This window comes from Diadema antillarum, unplaced genomic scaffold, assembly GCF_040938485.1.
Source record: "Diadema antillarum isolate AM-2024a unplaced genomic scaffold, OU_Dant_1.0 scf00000098, whole genome shotgun sequence".
In the NCBI taxonomy this organism is placed as follows: domain Eukaryota; kingdom Metazoa; phylum Echinodermata; class Echinoidea; order Diadematoida; family Diadematidae; genus Diadema; species Diadema antillarum.
In genome coordinates, this window is record NW_027270987.1 from 2,263,181 (window position 1) to 2,286,342 (window position 23,162).

The following is a 23,162-nucleotide window of genomic DNA, read 5'->3' on the forward strand; positions in this document are numbered from 1 at the left end:
AACTTAAGTGGTGGATTGACCACATACAGTACACCTCTAATCCTATCGATAGACCTAGGCACACAATAGAATTGCGTACAGATGCGAGTGGGTCTGGTTGGGGAGCAACAGACATGTGCACAAACACAGGGGGACGATGGAATGAAGTGGAAAGAGAAAAGGCTGTTAACAATGAGATCAATTATCTAGAAACCCTTGCAGCAGGATTGGCATTGAAGTCCTTTTGTTCTAGCCTGAGAAATGTTCATGTTCTCATTAGACTGGATAATACTACTGCAGTCTCATATATCAACAATATGGGGGGCTTCAGATCACAGGACTGCAACAAATTGGCACATGACATTTGGGAATGGTGCATTGAAAGACAAATTTGGATCACAGCCGCCTACTTGCCAGGACGGCTCAATACCACAGCAGACTTCATGTCAAGGAAGTTTAACGATCAAACAGAGTGGATGCTTAACAAAGTTCAATTCACTGAAGTGGTAGAATATTTTGGCCTCCCTGAATTAGATCTTTTTGCTTCCAGACTTAATGCACAACTACCCAGGTATATCACTTGGCAGCCTGATCCTTCGGCAGAGAATGTAGATGCATTTACAGTGGATTGGGGTCCATTATGGTTCTATGCTTTCCCTCCTTTCTGCCTTATCCCTAAATGTCTGCAAAAGGTAAGGGCAGATAAAGCCACAGGGTTGTTAGTAGTACCAAACTGGCCTACACAATCATGGTTACCAGCACTTCAGGACATGCTGACTGAAAAACCACTTGTTCTACGTAGACATGCACAACTTCTTGTTCAACCTGTGTCTTTAATGCCCCACCCCTTACACAAACATTTGGATTTGCTCTGTTGCAGGCTTTCGGCCAACCCTTCAGGTCGCAGGGATTGAGTGCAGGGACCGTCAAGGTCATCGTAGCTTCTTGGAGGAAATCTACACGACAACAATATCATAGCTTCATCAGCAAATGGAAAGTTTTCTGCACTGCCAACAACATTAACTATCTCCAGACATCATCAGAATGGGCACTAGAATTTCTTTCAGACTTGTTTCACAAGGGAGCCAGCTACGGTACCATAAACTCTGCTAGAAGTGCACTGGCATCTTTTCTGACTCTCACAGACAGTTCGCTTTCCATAAGCGCACATCCTCTAATAACTAGATTTGTGAAGGGAGTTTTTCACTTACGACCCCCCAGACCTCGCTACACGGAGGTGTGGGACGTTAGAACTGTCCTCAACTATCTGAGGAGGAAATCACCTGCAGGCGAATTGAGCTTGAAAGAGCTAACGTTGAAAGTGACAATGTTGTTAGCGCTTCTCTCAGCACAACGGGTACAGTCATTGAATGCTTTGAGAATAGACAAGATGATGTTCAAAGACAATTCCGTCAAATTCTACATCGATGACTTGTTAAAACATCACAGACCTGGTAATACAGGCCATGTCGTGAGTCTAAGAGCGTACCCTCCAGACAGACGAGTTTGCATTGTACGATACCTTCGAGAGTATCTGAGAAGGACTCAGATTATTAGGAAGGACCAAAAGTATCTGTTAATAAGTTTTCGTAAACCTTATCACAGGGTTTCTACCCAAACTTTGTCTCGTTGGATTAAGACAGTTATGGCAGAAGCTGGGATTGACACCAGCTTGTTCTCGGCACACTCCACAAGAGCAGCTGCAGCGTCTGCTGCCCAGAGGAAAGATCTGCCTGTACATGAGATTTTGGCACAGGCAGGCTGGAGTAATGAGAAGACATTTCAAACTTATTACGCGAAACCCCTCAGGGATGAGAATGGGGGTTTCAGCCAAGCAGTGTTATCGTAAAAGGTAAAGCCTTACCCCTCAGTGGTAAAAACGGTCATTGGTACAGTTCTGTATGGCCAAAAAATGTGCTTTAAAGTCTCCTATTATTACTCATTATGCATCGTAGTCTCTTTCGAGACTTCCGAAATAAAATAGAAAATTTAAATGAGAACTTACCTGTTTGAAATTTAAATTGTATTTTATGAGGAAGGTGAAGGAAGAGACTACAGTCCCTCCTCTCCCACCCTTCTTCATAATTTCAGGTAGTTCTCAATAGCAGTAGGATGACTGTTTGATTGGTAGTCACATTTTTCGGAGCTACTAATATTGCTGGACGCGCGTGCGGGCTCTCCTATTATTACTCATTATGCATCGTAGTCTCTTCCTTCACCTTCCTCATAAAATACAATTTAAATTTCAAACAGGTAAGTTCTCATTTAAATTTTCTATATATATCCATACATAATCAATATTTTTCCTAGTGCCTATGGCCGATCTTAAGGATGACAGGTACTAACCTGTCAATTTAAACTACAAGTTTTATTGGATAAAATATGGTTGCTGTGCTCTTGTTTATAACCAATTATATCTGAATTGTGACTTAAGCAACAAATCTGCAAATAAGCATAAAATGAGCCAAAAACTGAGATCCACACCTATGATTGAAATAAACACAAATGTAAACATATGCTGATCAAAGTTCTTTAAAGAATTTATTCATTCATTCCATAACTTCAATTCCATTCATTTTCATTCAAAAAACCTTCATTCAAACGCTTCAATTCTTTCTTAAAAGAATACATAGTGCAAAACATAAATTACAAACACTCAATACCCAAAGCTCTTGCACAACTTCTTCGTGCAACATTTATGTGATAAAGCATAATGACTGCCTTGTGTGTTGGTGTATGTGTGCACGTTTCTGAGAGAGAGAGAGAGACAAGAGAGCTAGAGACAGACAAACATGTAGACAAACGAATATAGACAGACTGAAAGACTAGCAGCAAGGCACCAGTACTGAAAAAAAGGTTTACAAAGTGACAGACACATAAGAAAGAAAAATTAAACCTGACCAATAGAAAACTCCCGAGTGACCATGACTCCCAGCAGGTGTTAATTCCATGAGTTAATCCATTATTTGACTTTCTCAAGTTTCTGCAAAAACCATGGAAGTCTACTAATGGGTAGGACTCTACAAAATGACAATTATAGATTGGCGACAGAGAATGAACTGTTAGAATACTCATCCTAAAAATACCCTTGTAAAAAAAAATCCTTTTCATTGCATAACCCTATCAACCTTATGAAATATCATTTAGATGCCATGATTTAGATTTTAATGTATAAGAAAAATATAGAAGTCATTACCCGGTATACCATTGTATTTTTACCACTGTAACACTGAAAAACTGAATCCACCCAAGTGAACAAATGTATTTAGTGCCATCGAGTTTGTAAGACATCAAATTCAGTACTACATGTCCATTATCATCTCTGCTGAGATGACACCTTTTGAGTATTTTACCCGTATATTAATGAAAATGACACAGTCCATAATTTTGCCATCATTCAGAAGGATACACACATGATTTCACGCAAGAAAAACATCACTAAGATTGTGAAAGAATTTAAATTGAAAAGGGAAGGTTATTATCTTTTTTTTAATAGCTTTTAAAGCATCACATATTGCGTGTACTGGCCAAATGTCTACACTACATAAGCTGAACTCATTTTTTTTTTTGCACAGAAGTACTCAAAAATATTTGGATTTCAATTTATATAAAGGAATTTACATTAACAACAAGCACACTATATCTGATGCAGCATTGCTGTGAAAATATCACTATCAAAGAGATCGAAAATAACGTTCAATTCATAAGCACTACACTGCATTTTTCCCATGAACTCTCGCAAATGTTGGAGCCCACTATCCCTGAGGTATCATGAACTTTGGGTATCACTTGTGTTTTGTGATTGGTCATTTCAGAACCAATGAAAATATCTGATACTTTGTTACTGTCAGTATAATATAAGGAATGTAAATTGATTTTCAGGTAGACATTAACAACATGAGGTGTGATCATATCATATGTCAATAAGACAGTCTCCATTTGAGTATATTGCAGTCTCCCATAAAGTTTAGCAAAGATGAGATCTACCCTTTCCAGTAGAGGTACAAATATCTGTTATCAGCAATTTATCTAAATTATCAAATTGCCACCTACAACTGTATGCATTTGCAGTGCAACAGATGTATACAAGTGCGAATTCTGACTGAATTTAAATTTCATTTTCCATTAAAAGAATAAAAAATCATCTAAGTATTAATAGAAGACAAAGTTTGAACAGTTGACTACATCAATCTACTTCATCAGAAGTAAGTTATGAGCCATTAGGTTACATTATCACCATTTGTCATGATATCATATTCTATTACAAGCCAACTCAAGATTTAGACTTAAATCAATCGTCAGGCTCTTATTACACATGGTAGGCAAGGAATACAAAGTATGTAAAGAATATTAAAGCCTCTCAAAAACACAAAAACAAGCTCCTACACATTTCAGACTTAATATGAACTAATAATCCCATCAAAATATTCAACTTGTTTGCCTTGCAAAGACATTGAAGTCCAGAAACTCACCCCATTCAGTTACTAGTAATCTATTCATTTGAAAAGGTGTTTTTACAATTATCTGCTTGCCGGTGTGATGATACAATTATGTGCATAATCAAAGGTTTATCGTATGAACTTCATCTACAGGTTCTTTGCATAACTTATTGAGCTGTAATTTTGCAAAATTGACAGTCCAACAATTGTTCTAATACATTGTTAAGGCAAGGACACTTTCTGTTAGTACATCAATCCCTTTCATGTGACATGTGTGCGTACCACAATTCTAGATAACTTTGTTTCATGTGATTTTGATGTGTCTTTAATCGTTGATTTTTTTTTTCTTTGGTCATATCTGCACATCAGAGGACACACCAATGCACATGTAGGGAGTATTCAAGGATAGATTGGGAAAGATTCCATTGCAGTGCTCTCAAACCCGCACTCGTCCACCCCTCGTAGGATTCGGAAGTACCCATTCTCACCCCACGTGTCGCCCCAGCTGTTCTGCACAATCCAGAACTTCTGTCCCGTCGCTGCATCTGTGCCGTATCCCACCAGGAGCACGGCGTGGTTGGTGATCTCGAAGGGGTTGTACTTCAGCATCGAATTCTTGACGCCGGTGTGGTGGTAGATCCCACTCTTGTAGTTGAAGAAGTCATCATAGACCATGAAACCAACGGCAACAGGCCCATTTTTAACGAGAGCGGTACGCATGAGCTCGTCATTGCATCCTCCGTAGAAGCCACCGATGTAGCGGTAGTTGGTGGCAAAGTATCGACGGCAATGCGGCTTCTCTTTGCTGCACGACATATCTTTACCCTGGTAGGGGTAGCAAGATTCTTCCACCACACCAAAGTCCTCTGCATACTTGCCAGCGGTCAGGTAGGCAAAGCCACCCTCACAACCTGAACAGCACCATGAACAGATGAACAACACCATTATTAAAGTCTGACACGTACAGTAAAGACCACTGCATGATGACCAATCATTACATACTAACTTTTCCATAGTTATATATTATATAGTGTACCACTCGTTCATTTAAGTCAGTCACTTTTGCTTTGGTCAGCAATTTTTTGTTCCCTCTGCTTTACTGTAATCTTAACATATGCACATCAAAAGTCAAAATACAATAATTTTGTTTCTTGTTTGTTGAGGACAGACAATCCATTCAAAGAGTTTTTAAAGTTTCAGTGCCCCCATCGCTGGATGGAGAACACTACAACAGTTTGTGACGTCACTGCAGGATAACAAGAGAGAGAAAATATACACAATTCAACATATTTTCATATTTCTAGCAAAGTGAAAGAGCACTTGACTTATACCTCTATCAGGAGGAACAATATTACCCTTCAACATGGGTCAGTATCAAGTCAAAAGAATGTGTGCTTTTCATATAAACTGAAATTTTGTGAATTTTGGTTTCTTTATATTATGGTCCTGCAGTGATGTCACAAACTATTTGTGTTCTCATGCAGCAATGGCGGAACCAAAACCTTAAAAATTCTTAAAGGACAAGTTCACCTTCATAAACATAAGGATTGAGAGAATGCAACAATATTAGTAGAACATATCAGTGAAAGTTTGAGGAAAATTGGACAATCGATGCAAAAGTTATGAATTTTTAAAATTTTTGTGTTGGAACCGCTGGATGAGGAGACTACTACAGCTTGTGAGTCATATGCGTACAACAGTATAAAGAAAATGTAAAAGAAAATTCAACATATTTTCACTTTTTTCGCAGAATAAAAGAGCTCTTGACTTGCCTCTTTTCTAAGGCAGGGGGAATGATATCACCCATAACATTTGTCGGTAACGAGTCAGGGGAATGTGTACTTTTTTCAAAAGATGGCATTTTGTGAAATTCTCTTTATATTTTCCTTATATTGTTGTACGCATGTGACATCTAAGTTTTTCATACACTGCAGTAGTCTTCTCATCCAGCGGTTACTGCACAAAAACTTCAAAAATTCATAACTTTTGAACGGATTGTCTGATTTTCCTCAAACTTTCAATGATGTGTTCTACTAATATTGCTACATTCTCTCAATCCTTATGTTTATGAAGGTGAACTTGTCCTTTAATCTTTAAACGGAATCTCTGATTTTCCTAAAACTTCAATGATGTGTTCTACTAATACTGCTGAATTCACTCAATCCACACATGTACTTGGGTGAGCTTGTCCTTTATTATCACACAGTAAAAGAAAGAGACGTGGACTTCATATTACCTTGTGCATACTGACTGCATGCCACAACATCCTGCGGGCTGAACACCTTTTTTACCGTGTTGTTGGTGGCGACCTGGAGTCGTGACGCCAGCATGCCCATGGAAGCGAAGGAGAAGCAGCTCCCGCACTGTTCCTGGTTCCGCACTGGCGTTACGAAGTTCTGACCGTTCACGTTGCGCCAGTCAAATTCAGCTGGCAGGGCGGAGGCCGCAAGCGCCACGTCAGGAGTTACCGGAATCGCTTGTGGTCTGGGCATTGGGTAATCAAAAAATGAAACAAGAAATTCTGAGAAGTCACAGACACCTTCTTGTTTAACTGTGTTTTTGTGGGTTTGTTTGTTTTTTAGCAACAAGCTATTATGAACATTGATTGGATGATCTTCATTTATGTTTTATATTTCTATCTCACATACAAATGCATGCAGGTGCATCATTCACCCACACATTCTTTCACTCTGCAGTTCGTTGTTCCTGCACACAACTGTGAGTAGTATTTGATTAAGTGTAGTTGAATAAGCTCCTCTTTTTGTACATCAACCAAGATAGCATTCAAACGGTAAAAAGAGACCATAATTTCGTCTCACTTTTTGTCCTCACTGAAATGATTGTGTGAATTCAAATTGTGATCTACACTGTAAACTGTGACCGTGATTTAAATAGAAGCTGTTGACCCAACATAAAAGTCTTACGGAGTGTTGCAAGAAAGTTGCAATAAATTGCAACTCCTGAAAATCAATCGCAAGTCTTTTAATTGATCAATTGCAAATTGTAATCAATTGTAAGACTTGCGACTGAATTTTTGCAATCAACTGCGAGACTTGCAATTGATTGCAACTAGACTTTCTTGCAACGCCCCATTATTCTTTCTCTCGTTCTCTCCCAACTCACACATACACACACATACACACACACACACACACACACACACACACACACACACACAAACACACACACACACACAGACACACAAATAATGGGCTTAGAATTTATGCAAACTGTAATTTATACACACAATGTTTACTGCAATGACCATGCCTTTCTTTGCATGTCATTGAGAACACTTCTTCAAATGATTCTACCCTTCCCTTCAAATCACAGGAATCAATCAAACCAGGCAGTACAAATTCTTTGGGTCTTATTTTCTCTGCTGATTTTGGTTTATTACAATTGAATAGACAAAACAAAGAAAACATCCATAGCTATCTGTTTATATTGCAACATAGACTTTGCACTCTGAGAGTTTGGCTGTCTTTTTGTCCAATATATTTTGGCAAATATATGATGTACATGAAAAGTATAACATACAATAATTTTGCACATAGGTATTCTCAAGGAATCATCTTTGTCACAACTGAAAAAAAAGATAAAAAAAGATAAAAATTAATTCATCTGAGTAAGTTTTATCATTCTATAGTGTATAAATTATACAGTATATTTTAACATTTTCTTGAAATCATTGTCCTTTCTATCCACTCTCTTCTCACATTTTAGACTGCTCCTTTTGTTTTCCATTTCAATTGCACCATTTCTTTGGAACAGACTCCCCTATCTAATTGTAAACACTCAAGGTTTTTTATCTAATGTTAAAACTCACTTGTTTAATCAATCATACTGTTTTTCTTTGGTATATTAGATACCCAACTGTATGTATCACAATGTTTATAATCATATTCTATATCTCAATTCAACTTTTCAGTTCTGCATCAATGTGCTATGTAAAATCCGTATGAAGTGCTATATAAATGTTAATTACTATCATTAGTATTATCATCAATATAATCCTTTTCATTGTTGCTATCATTATTGGTATCATCAGCATTATCAATGGGTGGAAACCTTTCTAAACATCAAAAGTTCATTGATGAATTCAAAATCCAACTCTTTTTTTTAATACAATGCTAATTGGCTCGAGGCTGAAAGTAGATTCTTCTGTAGCAAGAAAATCAAATAACGAACTCCTTGCAGAATTGGATGTGATGCAAAACCACAAACAAAAGGAGTTGCAACAAAAAGACTAGATATGTCACTATGGCGACTGGTATGCCTATGTCATCTTACATTATTAGAACTCAGAATAGGTCTGTAGGACATCTTGACAATGGACACAACACTTTCCCACAATTAGAAAAAAAAAATTGCAATGACATGTTGGAAAGTTTGATGGCACAAACCCAAATGTCTTTACTGTCAATAAATTTCATGAACCAGATTTCATCTGGATGACTGAAATGTTTCAAAGAGCAAATATTCAGGAATTTAAGCCTTTTCACTGGACCTTTGACTCTTTAACTTTGACACCACAGCCAACAGCTTTCTTCAAATAATCACAACGGGTAATAACCAGCAACATCCAATTTTCACAATACTTTGAGCTATTTTCAAAATAAGTGGGAAAATAATGACATGTTAACATTTTCACTTGGCCTTTAACCCCATGGCAAAAAACTTTTAATCTTTGTAAATCCTCTAAAGAATAAATCCTTATATGTCCAACTTACAGTAATATTTCAAATACCTAGCAGTACTTGAAGAAAATATTATTTTCATGATAAGATGGTTGTTCTAAACCTCATATCAAAATATATCTTCAGCACACTTTGATTATACTGGCATCGTGAAAATTAACAAGGTGTACACAATCTTTTTTATAACATTCCCTGAAATACATTACATCATACTAAATCCTTGCATAAGCTAATTTCTAGACAAACCTGATTTTGTTAGAAAAATATAATGTTTATTAACATATGATTTTTTGAAGCCTCTGAAATACATCTGTAAAATAAAGAAACAGCTGATGTATGATTTGGACGTGTGTCACACTTGTAAAATTCTGCTGGTCAAGAAATTGCTAACATTTTCCGTCATCTTATCAGTCCATAAAAGATTTGTCTTTTTGTTATACCTGAGCATCAGGTATGAAATCAAAAGGGCATTGTGTGCAATACATCCATATTGATAGTAAAAATGATTTCAAAAATTGAATTCAATTCAATTCAATTTTTATTTCACGAACATATAGATATCACTTTTTGGGGGGTTACAGAAAATAAGGTGCATAAAACTTTAAAGTGTGTTAAAAAAAAATTGTTGACATATTAATCATCTCCTGTAAGGACGGAAGTGATCTTTTATCTTATCAGGAAGCTTTCAGCACAATTAGGAAGACTTGATAGCTTTGTAAAGAGGGGAAGGCTTGCAATCAATGCTTCCAATACTGCATTAGGCCAAGTAAAAAGAGAAATTAGTTTCTTGTTCTCACATGCTTCCTATTTTTGTGCCGCTTCAAATTTTTCACTGTTTACAATTTTTCAAATGCACAACCCCGCTCACATCTTTTTAGAGATGCCACTTCCACTTTATAGTATTTACTACTTTTGGGCAGCCGAAAAAAAGAAAGCATCGGAAATTCATCTAGGCTCTACCTATCACGATTTAATGAATGCATTGTGTTAGAATCTCTAATTTTGTGTATAAACTGTTGATCATATCACGGCCGCCAGCAAAGAATCCTACACAGCAGCCTCTATATAGTACTGTGGACTTGGACAGCATACTGTTGAGAACATTAACTGAACGTTCTTTGTGAATGGACAAGTTTCAACACACACTCATACTCGTGTGTATGCATATGCATAAGACCTCCCGCATCACCTCTTTCCGAAAATCCGGTCAAGAAACTACATTCTTTTTTTCACTTTGCCTTATCATTCTGAATTTTCATTCTTTTTTTTCTTTTTTTTTAATAGGAAAGATTGGATACATTATAAATTTTCAATTGTGAACCCATTTTTTGGAATCTCATTGGATGATGGGGAAAGACTCGGCAGCAATGCTCTCGATGCTGCATTCATCGGTGCCTCGGCGGATGCGGAAATACCCCTCCTCTCCCCACTGTTCCCCCCAGCTGTTCTTCACGCTCCAAAACTTCTCCCCTGTCTTCGCGTCTGCCCCAAACCCAACTACCAGCACCACGTGGTTGGTGATCTCGAAGGGGTTGAACTTGAGCTGAGCATTGCCGATGCCGGTGTGGACGTAGATGCCCCCTTTGTAACTGAGGAAGTCATCGTAAACCATGAAACTGACAGCGATGGGTCCATTCTTGACCAGCTGAATTCGCATCAGTTCCTCGTTGCATCCTCCGTAGAATCCTCCAACGTAGTTGTAGCCCGTGGCGTAGTATCGCCTGCAGTCCGACTTCTCCTTGGAGCAAGACCGTTCCACTCCTTGGTAGGGGAAGCAGGATTCTTCCACCACCCCAAAGTCCTCTGCATATTTCCCTGCCACCAGATAGGGGAAACCCCCTTCACAGCCTATACATGTTCACAAAAAAAAAAAAAAAAGATATCATAATTAATGAAGCTTCCTGGATTCTTGTTAGGAATTGTACTAGAATTTGTGGCGGATTTTTTTTTTCTTGAAACAAAAGAAAAAAATGAAAGGAAAATGAAAGGGGGCACTTGTGCTATAGTGGTACCAGAAAAATTGCACTGAAACCTTATTTTCTTTACTTGTATTTTTTTTTTATTGCTTGTCAGGTGATTAACCCAGAAGTGGCACCAGAAGTATTTTTTTTTTGCACCCCGCCCCCTTTACGGAATTCCTGGATCCGCCCCTGAGAATTTCCCAATGCAAAATGAAAAGGAAGTACAACATCACCTTACAAGTACTGTAGTCCCATTGTGAACCATATTAAACATAACTTTATTTGATGCACATTGTGCAAAGTCTTTTTCAGAGAGGTAGGTTAAGTAAATTTGCTTGCAATGTACTCCAGTACCTAAAGTAATTGAATAAAATCATGGAAACTTCACAGAAGATTGAATAACACAGAAAGCACATGTTTATAATAGATTAATCTATTTCCTGATTTCTTTATTTGCAATTAAATGATTCATGAATAGAATGTAAAACTATCAGCCATAACATATCTTTGTTGTTTCTTTGTATTATACCTCCCAATTCACATTGTAGTATCTATCATGTGATATCTTCACGCCCATGAGCATGAATAGGACGCCATATCCAATCACACTTCCTGACAACTTGAATAGGTTTCAGAAAATCATCCTTTCATTCCTCTAGTTGCAGTTTCTGCTTAAAATGAAACCTTATTCATGTTTCAGTTTCTGTATTAGATGAACCCCTGTCCATGATTTCCTACATGTGAGTGACCTCCAGCAAATGTTGGTCTATATTTGAGTTCGCTATAAGAGGATTTAGCGCAGCACCATACAAGGTTATATTCATCTTTCAGCAACATTCATTGTCCAATAAAGATATCAGTTTATATTCAATGGCATAGTTACATGTACTTGGACTCATGCAGTCAATACATCTAAGAATGTCTCACATTGCCAACTACTTGGATGGCAAATTAATCAAATCCACACTTTCGGTGATTTTACGTGACAAGTTCAAGAGCTGTATTTGCAGTTGTGTAACAAACACAGAAGATTACATTGAATTCATTTCTGTTCCATCTCTAATCTAGTCCCTGTGGCCATTCTCACGATTTCTGATTGATCGATTTATTGGTTTGTTGATAAAAACATATACAGTAAAACATAGCAGCGAACAGGATGAATTGCTGTTTACATTTTGTATGCTTTACAATGATTCAAAAAAACATTGAATTACACACTGAAAACTCGAGGTATAGATATAAAACAATTGATAAATATGGACTTATCAGTATGTTTTGTATGTACAAACTAAAAATTTCATTGGTATGTCAAATTATCAAGATATACATAAAAAAGCAACATGAATCTGGTTTCTAACTTACTTTTGATGTATAACAACAGCAAAAAACATTCATTTTCTACTGACTTCCAAGATATTATAGGGTTTATGAGTTTGACGTACATGAGTTTTACAACAAAGGAAGCAGCAAGTATTGTATGCGTGCCATACCTTGAGAATATTCGCTGCACGACACCACATCTTGAGTAGAGAGGACTAGCTTCATGCTGTTGTTGGTTGCTACGCGGAGGCGCGACTCCAGCATCGCCATGGAGCCGAATGCATAGCAACTGCCACAAGACCCCTGGTTACGGACGGGTGACACAAAATTCTGCCCACCGACGTCACGCCAGTCAAATGACTCCGGAAGTAAGGAGGCCTTCTGTGCAACCTCAGGTGTAACGAGGGCTGGTTTGGGTCTGTCACACATACACGAAGTGCCCTTCAATTGCTTTGAATTCTTATGTGTGTCTGTGTGTCTGTGTGTGTCTGTGTGTGTTTATGTCTGTAAGACCTCTTCTAAAGCTCTCCTGTACCAAAGAAGCCCCTGCATTGTCATTTCTCAGTTTTTATTCCTTTTCTGAATAAGTTGTATTTATAAGGCACATCACTGAAAACAATTTGTAAGTACAGTGTAGCATAAATTTTAAGTCTATAACTATGATAAATCTCTGTTTTGATTCTTTATGAATTATTGGAATAACAAGGTGTATAACAGATGAGGTTGTATTTTGAAGAAGTTAAAGAATTACTCCCAAAAGCTCTATCAATGTATGGTACTGATTCCACGAAAAAAAAATCAATATGAAGCTTTGCTACAGCAAATCATTCATCTTATTTATAGATTGTTTTCATGGTACTAACATCAGCCACAGCTGTCTTTCAGTTAGTCACTGCATCACTGATATGCAGTTACATTCCCTGCAAAACTAGCCTGCGATAAAGATCAAGTAAAATCTAATCTGAATGGGTGATGTTTATAGTGGCACACAACAAGTACTTGATCGTGTGAGGGATGAAGGTTTTCTGCTTGATTTTGTGTCTATTATGAAAACTCAGGAAAGACTTGTGTATGTGCAGATCGATGTGAGAGTTTTGAGTTTTGAGGTGACAAAAGACAAAAGCCCCTCTTCCTTAGCCCGTTGAGGATGAGTCCTGAGTATACTGGGTCAGGTGTCTATGGGAAATGCGTGTTGTAGCAAAATCAAACCGTCCTCAATGGGTTAACCCTATACATGAAGACTAGTCCTTCGTATACTCAGGCAGGTGTCTATGGGAAATGCATGTTATAGGAAAATCAGCTCATCCTCAACGGGTTAAAGAGCATGGGTGTGACTTGTATCCTCACTGCTTTGTGATAACATACCATATACAAGTATTCCTGCTCTGGTGCAAGTTGCCAACTCCCAAACTGTCCTATATCAAATGTGCTTGCCACAGACAGACTTTTTAGACATGGTACAGTGTTGTACTGTAGCATGGGGATTCCATCCAATAGGAAAGCTGACTTTTCTCTAGTTGGGGATCCCCTACATGTATGTGTATTAAGTGAGAACCAGGTACTGTGGGGAGAGTGTGAAGGTGTCATGGTTGAGTGGATAAGAGCGCTCATCTCCAAATGACATGAGCACGGTATGGATGGGTTCATGAGTTAGAGTCCAGATGCCAAGCCTGGCATGTTTGCCCATCAGCAAATAAGGCACTTTGTCCACATTGCTGTTCTCCACCCAGGAGTATAAAAGTTTATGTTGGTTAATCAGCATGTGCGCGCTTATAAAATGGCTGTGACTGTCTGGAATGCTCCCCAGGGAGTGGAGAGTGAACACTATGTCAGTGCTGGTTGGAAATAATGTATCCAGTAACCGGGGTAATAATAATCTGTAAAGTGCATTGAGATGCTTAACAAGAGTAAAATGAGCTATATAAAAACTAGCTAGTATCATCATTATTTTTATCATCATAGCTTTATCACTGATCTCTATGTAAGTATATGCACACAGCTGAGGAGTCTTACTTTGAGTTAAACATTACTGATGAGCATACACTTTGATGCTCATATTTATTGACAGGCAATTCTATTTTAGCAGGCATTTGCTAGTTGTTGTTTTCCAATGTACCCCAGCGGTAGCGAATGAAAATCAATTCAATCAGGCCAACATTCTCTCCCCACACTACAGGGTCTATGAAAGCACTGATTGAAAGTGGGAATGGTAATGACCCCCCGGTCTTACCTCATGGCACCGACGTGATTGTTCGCTCCTGCTCGCCTCCGCATTTCCTCCACCGTGTATCCCTCGTGTTCTGGATACACAGCGGCACGCCATGACTTCTGGACTCTGTTGATCTCGGCCACCATCCTCTCATCGTTGTGGTACATCATCTGGCTGAAGTCCGGGTGTCTGATGAGGGGAAAGAGAAAAGGATGAATGCAAATTTTGTCCCTGACATGAAATCACAGACAAATAGACACATTCACACTCAAAATTTGGGGTGAAGATTTTGTTCGTGTTTCCCATATGTCTCCAAAAACAAGATTATTGCTATCAATTACCAAACGGAAACCACTTTTGAACAGTTTGGGGGCTTTCTGACAATGGTTCTGTTTTGATATCTGTTGGGTACCAGTACCATAAATAAAGGTTATCAAACACACAAATAAGCACTCATGAAGATTTCAATACATAAAGAGAGTGCCTTTAAATGGGCAAATGTACATTTTGGCCCTCATTCCACTTCAGAGTGTGATAAACTTCATGAAGAAACATTCAAGTGTATCAGAAATATACAATTTGGGATTCAGAAGGGTTCAAATAGAACATTTATAAAAATCTTGAAACTAGAAATGTCGCTATGGCAACAGGTATGCCTCCGCAATAATGCATGTTTCTCCTAATAGGTCTATAGTACATGTGGACAATGTGTTATTATATTTTCACAAAATTGGCAAAATATTAAAACAACATGTTTGTCGCAATTGTGTTGAATGTTCACCTTCCTTGACCTAGGTTTATGGATGAATGGGAGAGCATGTATTTGGGGATTTTAGGACTTTTACTTGACTTTGACCCTTTCATAAGTCTATGCATTGAGTAATTTTCAAGGTATGGAGAAAAAGTGCAATTTCTGTATTGAATACCGGTAGTATATTGTTAGGCTACCATTTTCATCTGGCCTTTGACCCTTGACCTTTGACCCTAAAATTCATAAGAGAATCACTGTCAGGCAGAACATGCATAAATATGTACTCTAGGTTTCAAGATAACTTGAGCCACTTCCGAGATATGGGGGAAGAGGTAAAGTTCAGCACTTTCACTTGATTTTTGACCTTTGACCTTTTTGGCAAAAAAAAAAAAAAAAACTTCCCAGAGAATCTCTATTGGGTTATACATGCATATGCCAAGTTTAAAAAAAAAAAATAATCCTGCATGCATTGCATGAATAATGAGGGAAATAGTTAAATTTTGAAGGGTTGCCCCTGACCTTTGACCCCATGAACCCAAAATTCCCTAGATAATCACTGCCAGTCAGTACATGCACTATACTATGTTCCATGAAGATACCTTGAACAATTTCCAAGATATGGAAAAAAAAGTAAAATTTTAACATTTTTACTCGACCTTTAGACCTTTGACCTCATGACCCCAAACTTTCACCAGGGAATCTTAATGGGGTGATACATGTATACATCAAGTTTCAAGAAAATATCTTCAGGCATTGCATAGATATGGGGGAAATAGTGAAATTTTGTGCATTTGACCTTGACCTTTTGGCCTTTGACCTTGAGCATGTGCACCCAAAAGTTGATAGGCACAACTTCACCCCCTAATACACAGACATGCCAAGTTCCATTAGGATACCTCAAAAGGTTTTTTAGTTACGCTGTCCACAGAATTCATTACGGGCGGACAGAAGGACGGACGGAAGGACAGACGGACAACCCGAAAACATGCCTCCAGCACCACTTCGTGGTGGAGGCATGAAAAAACAAATCTTGAATTTTTAAAATCTGAATTTTCAACTAAGTAACTGCACATGGTTAAATATGCATTGCAGTATCCTTGCCTTGTACATTGTAAGGGGTGTGGGGATGGGAGCTGGTGATGTGAAAAGGTGTTATAAAAAGAGGAAACAGTACACATACTACGGAGGTAAGTTTAAATACTCTAAACATTCCACGCATGGTCACTTTCACTTAAATCCCCATCAAAGGCTTTTTCTTCCTTTTATCACCTTAACTCCTTTTATCACCTCTTGTTCTGTCTTTGTTTCATTTCCTCTTTATCTAATGCACTCATTCATCTCTAGTTTGAATTGATATTACACTGTCTCTATTGGTCTTTAAGAATGTTTCAGTTGCACATTAGCATTTAATTTCATTTTATGGTATTAAAATATGTTCTTTCTTTTCATAGCCTTCAAAGGTATGATCAATATGACTCTCTCTTACAAGGACCATTTACATTTCTTAGAGTTTGACTTTTAGAACTTGGAAAAAAAAAAGCTTGCTTAAACACAAGCTTTATTCCGTACACAGTTTATTATCATTGCTCTCATTAAATTCCTTTTGAACGTTAGACCTCACTTCCTTGCACATTTATCATCATCTCAGTTTTCTTTTATTCACGTGGGAGGAACTGTTCATGCTAGGACATTATGGTAGAAAGAGAGAGAGAGATTTTTTTTTACAAGATACTGATACTCTCCCACCTCTTTGATCTAAAGTGGACAGGCATTGTAAAGGAAGTGGTGCTTATTAAAGTGCAAACTAGGTTGAGACCGGGAGAGTAAAAGACATTTATCTCTTCCAAAAACAAACACTGCTCAGCTTGCTATGGGCCATTAGCCATGTTTTAAGATGGTGTCAATGCTACAGTTATTGATATCATAATCCATCATAATAAATGCAGCATGCTAAGGAATAGTTTCCTGTAAAAGTGGAAATTTTCGCAGTGGTGAAATTTTTGCGCATTTCGCGCAATCAGAAGCTAGTGCGAAAAGCATCCAAATATTTTTGCTTGCTGCATGATCCAGTAGGTGATGTTTTAATTCCGCGGAGTAACACGCAAATCTCTTTTTGCCCAGCCAAGCGCGAAATATTAACAACCTGTCCGCGTCTGTTGACTTCCAAAAGAATCTCATTTAGGGGCATGGGAGGCTCTCTGAGAATTGCCGGAGGAACGGGGTAACTGTCTGTCACTTCAAGAAAACAGCAAGTTCATTTTCCAAAGCATCTGCTAAGAGTTTGGTAGAACGCATGACATAGTCTTCAACATGTATCTTCATGTTCTCTCAGGCAGCCCACATGTAGACTATATCAAGGCTTTTGGGATGTCTTTGTGGCCTTGCCTTGCATCAATCCAAAGTTTGGCCTCCATGGTGATCAATTCTTACCTTTCCTTCTTGTAGGTGTATGCCTTTGCATAACCAGATGAAACTTTCTTGCCAACGTAGCAGGCCCAGTCAGATCCAACAACATTGTGAGCCCACCCAGGCAGAGTTTCAGAACAGTTCATCGTCACCTGAAACATTATATGAATTTAGAAAATAAAAAATAAACTAGATATATCGCTACGGCTACTGATATGCCTCCGCCATAATGCATGGTTCTCCTAATAGGTCTATAGTACAATGTCTTGACAATGTGTGATGACAGTTTCACACAATTGGCAAAATATTAAAATGACAGGTTTGACACAAATGTGCTGAATGTTCACTTTCCCAGAACTAGGTTCAATTGGATGAATGATTAAAATGTCAGAGTGCAGGTATTTGGGGGACTGATGATTTTTACTTGACTTTTGACCCTTTTATAAGTTTATGCATTGAGTAATTTTCAAGGTATTGAGAAAAAGTATGATTTCAGTATCAAATGGGAAAATAGCATTATCTAAACCTGGCCTTTGACCTTTGACCTCACAGTTCCAAAGAGAATCACTGTTAGGTTGAACATGCATAAATATGTAAGTTTCATGATGATACCTTGAGTTACTTTCGAGATATGGAGGAAAAAGTGCAATTTAGCACTTTCACTTGACCTTTGACCTTTTGGCAAGAAACTTCCCCAAAAATATATATTGGGTAATACATGCCATACATCAAGTTTAAAAAAATAAAACCTTCAGGCATATTGCATTTTAAGGAAAGTAGTGATATTTTGAGGAATTGACCTTGACCTTTGACCCCCTGACCTTTGACCCATGACCCCCAACTTCCCTAGATAATCACTGCCCATCGGTACAAGCATATATACTAAGTTCCATGAAGATACCTTGAACCATTTGCGAGATATGGAGAAAAACATGAAATTTCAATTTTTTTTTTCCACAAAATAACCTGAGACCTTTGACCTTTGACCCTGTGACCCTAAAATCCACACAAAGTATTATCCCCCAAGGATATACCCTCATACCAAGTTTGATGTAAAACCACTACACGGTTCTTGAGATATCGACAAAAACAAAACGGGACGGACGGACGTACGGACGGACGTACGGATGGACGGACGGACGGACGACCCGAAAACATAATGCCTCCGGCCACTTCGTTGCGGAGGCATAAAAAAGATCATGAACTAAAAAGCATTTCTTTTTCTTTTTCATTTTTTTAATAGCACGATTTAATAACACCTGTATTATCGAAGGCTATGTCACGCATTCTGCATCTGTTTTCTTGAACTCAAGTCATGACTCCTTCCACACCCCACCCCATTCCTTGCTGAGAGAAGGCAACCTTATAAAGGGCTTTGTAGGTTTTAGTTTTATCCACAATGTTTGATGTGTTGTTGTGATTTCATACATATTATACGTTTCTCTGCCTATACACAGTTACTTTTTTCCGTACCTTGTAAATAATGGTTTTGAGGAAATTGCATCTTTTGAGCTCTGCATTTTAGTTTCCCCTCCATTTTCAACATTATCTAGCTTTCTCAACTTATTGTGTTTATATTATATTTTGATGTATGCAGACTATGTATATTGCTTCTTTTCATATGTATTGTATACCGATATTCTTCGCTGAAAATGAAATGAAATTAAAAAAAGACAGCATGTTATCAGTATTTGTTTCCTGGCAAGGTGTATTTCTCAGCAAACTCAGATAATAGTCAATTTTTATCTAATTTAAATTCCAAACAGGGTGCACATTTTGAACTGCCACAAAGATTACTCCACTAGGTGCTGCCAACTGAGAAATCCCATTGGCATCTTACACAGGGCACTTGGCAGTGTGAGTATAAGAATTAAACAACACAGTTCCAACCTCAGATCCAGATCCGCTGTACTTGGAAAAGGCAAAGTATTTGCGGTTGTTGAGGACCACTTCAAACCCCTGGTTATAGATGAGGGTCCAGAAACCTTTGGTACCGTACGTGGCATCGACAGCGACGTCAGGAAACATGAGCTCAACTGTGACTGTGTCAGTCACTGGACCTGTCAGAAAATACACGATGGGAAAATGACTTCTAATACTGCAAGAGTGTGTGAGTATAAACATTGTAAGGGTGGAGAAGGCTGGGCAGCCATGTCCTCTAACAGGGTATTCTATAAAAAGTCATGCTTTGGGCTGCTGTGGCATCTAAATAATTTGGAGGAATGGGATCATAGCTCAGGCTTCAGTCAATCACAAGGCAATATTGTATGTACGCCTTTGTAAGTGCAATGCAATGTAACTCAAACAACCCTAATTCTTATTGCACTGCAATTCTGAGTATAATTATCATTGTCATTAAATAATAGTAGAAGTACACATTTGTAGTAACTATGACTAAGTTTACTATATAAACATTGTGCCTGTCTACAACTAACCCTCCTAAGATCTCAGCCATCGATCGCACAATCGCCATCGGTGAAAATTAGCACATATGTTACCTGTGACTTAATCTATCAGAACCAGAGTTTTGAAAAAAAGAATTTACATTTTCATTTTCCAAATTTTATAACTATTAATAATGCTACTATATGCATGAAATCATATGTTTTGCTCTAGATCAAAAAATAAAGCTCTTAGAATTCTAATTTTTAGTGTAAACATTCTTGAAATAGCAAATACGTATATCTGGTATCAAAATTAATTTCTCATGTATTCCTTTGTTTTCGACCTTTTGTTTTTGTTACTTTCTTTGCAAAATTTATCACAGAACTTTTTCAAGCATAATTATGCTAAAATAAAATGAACTGATTTCAGCCAGTGGAAGTGAAAATAATCATACCTTTTTGAGAAAGGTGAGAAAAATCCAACTGCATTGACCTTGTGCAAAAAAAAAAAAAAAAAATCCTGTTTTTGAGCCATTTTCAGTCTGACGAGCATGTATAAAAGGTTGTGCAGCATCATAACAGTATGCCTGATTTTTGCAAAAATTGGTGTTATGAGATGTGCGAGACTAGAAAATAAAAAGTCAGTGAGCAGTGTGGTCAATTACATTGTACATGTATTTTGTGCAGAGGAATGGTCATGGAAAATGTCAAGGGGGCGTGATTCAAGCCCCTGGCCATTTTAGGGTTAAAGAAGTAACACAGAATTCACTTTGAATCAAACAACAGAACAATTTTGTGGGCAATAACTGAGCAAAATTTGGAAATCAGACAAACACTAAAGATGTCACGAATATTTGTGTCAATACAGCCATAATCTCAAAATACTGTAGCCCATGCAATCAATATCATTCACATGTACATCTTGTACATTGCAAAGAAGTCATTTACTTATTTCTGCATGTATTATGCTCATGATTTTGAAGAATTTGCATGCATATTATGTCAAATGTGATTTCCATGGATATGTATACTGTATGTCAAATGTGTATGAAGATTAGATCTTTATACTCAGTGTAACATCATGTAAATCAAGAAATGTATTATAAACCTCGCATTGCAACATCAACCACATACTCTTTTTTCTGTTTGGCTGCAATACAGTTTAACATATTTTTGAGATTGAGCAACTGGCTTGCTGTATTCTGACGAATCTAATTGTAAAATTTCTTAATTTCCATTGCAGCCTACAGTACAAATACATTTTACTTTGATACCTACTTTGCAGTTGTATTAGTCTAGAGAAGTTGTAGTACATTTAAGCAAGTACATTTTTATGTATATAATTGTCCAAAAATGACATTAAAACTGCAATGTAGTAGTAAGGTATTCCTGAGACAAGACCCATGAATATCATTGAGGGGGTCACAGGGCTGTCAAACTCGGTGAACTCTACAGACCAAAACTTGTCAGGTGCTCTGGTCAGGTCATGGCATTGGCGATAATCACCATGGGTTAGTGATTACCAACCTCAGATTGGCAACAATAAAAGGAATAGCATATTTACTGAGATTCAAATGGTAGTTATATAGTGTTTGATTTCATTTTATTTTGAAATTTCCATCTGTATTTTGTCTTCAGCTCTGGGCTCAGCTTTTTGTTTTCCTGCTCCTTTACTATAGTTATCTTCATTTTTTTCAAAGCCATTTTTGCTCTTCCTTTTCTCACATTTTTTCGCTCTGCAATCTAAATGGATATGATACACGTAAGCCTGCCTAGCAACCAGAAAATTGTGGTGTGGAAAATCCCATCCCCGCCCACCCAAGGATGTACACTGTACACTTGACCGAAAGATCGGTCTGTATCTGTCCGTCGGGGAATGTTCCGCGGAGACTGCGTCTGGCTTCATGGATCCCCTCTGTCTACGGAGGACAGCGTTAATGGCAAAATATAAAAGAATCCTCCGGACAGACGGATCTTTCTGTCTAACTGTACACCTGCTATATAAAGTTACCAATGATTTTTATTGTGTAATTTAATTACTCTAATTACTGAATAATTGGTGTTTATTTGCATCGATGAAAGACAATTGTCAATCAGCAGCAACTCTTCCCTTGCGGCAAATTCCTGCTTTAGATCTAACATGTTGTTAGACTCTACAAATGTATACCGGTACTAAATTACCGATTGGGGGCCATGAGGTGCCACATGAATCCAGCCACTTCCTCAGAGCTTATCCATCCATAATGATCCAAGATGTCAACATTTCCCTTTCCCTACTTTCATTGTCATATATATAGATCCCTAATTATACAGTAGAATAGCTTTATTTGAATTTAATTTCATTTCATTTTCACTGTAATTTTGATCTCCTCTGAACATGGCATTTAAACCTTATGGTATGCCTTGAAAATAATTTCGTTGACAACAGCAGCGGAATGCTAACCATCAGGGTAACATGATTATGCGGTGATCAGATTACTGTATGAGTGTTCAGTGTTGACATAGTTTACAGTAGACCGTCTGGTCTACACTGGTCTAGTGCCCCACCAACCTGGATTTGTACAATCAAGCGTGTTGTCCCCGCCATATCCACTGATCTCAAATGTCCACAAACCAGCAATGTCTTCATAGGTACAGTTAGCCGGGGTGTCAGCTGCTGCGAAAGATAAAGTAATGGCGATTAGGATGACTGCCCGAACATCCATCATTATACGCTACTTCAGCTGACGTCTTTCGTTGAAATCCTGGGAGGCAGACAGTGTTCTTTTGCAATGTGTTGTCGCTTCACTCAGCTCAGCGAATGTAATGTCAGCTTCAATCCCGCGAAACACCGTGAGCTAGCTACATGCTGTATGTTGGAGGAAAGTGTAAAGCCGTGTGGTGTAAAGTCACAAGACAAAGAGTCAGGTGACTCAGTCATATGACTTTTACGGGGGTGGTACAACTAGACTTTAAACGGAGTCAATAAAGACGCACTTTTTTGACAGGAAACAAAAAGAAGCATTTTTTAACA

General features: G+C 37.9%; 1 protein-coding gene across 2 annotated transcripts; it reads right to left on the reverse strand.

Annotated features, from left to right (window-relative positions):
- Window positions 1-4,355: 4,355 nt before the first annotated feature.
- Window positions 4,356-22,993, reverse strand: LOC139718687 (dipeptidyl peptidase 1-like). Of its 2 annotated transcripts, none has more exons than XM_071630145.1 (6): window positions 22,701-22,993; window positions 19,656-19,825; window positions 17,790-17,917; window positions 14,630-14,797; window positions 6,655-6,902; window positions 4,356-5,329 (listed from the first exon to the last, which is right to left on the reverse strand). In XM_071630145.1, exons 1-6 carry the CDS (start codon window positions 22,855-22,857, stop codon window positions 4,818-4,820), a joined length of 1,383 nt encoding a protein of 460 aa, XP_071486246.1. In that variant the 5' UTR covers window positions 22,858-22,993; the 3' UTR covers window positions 4,356-4,817. The 2 variants fall into 2 exon arrangements, with proteins under 2 accessions (XP_071486246.1, XP_071486247.1); XM_071630146.1 differs by lacking the exons at window positions 4,356-5,329; window positions 6,655-6,902 and adding exons at window positions 10,455-10,966; window positions 12,570-12,817.
- Between the last annotated feature and the right edge of the window lie 169 nt (window positions 22,994-23,162).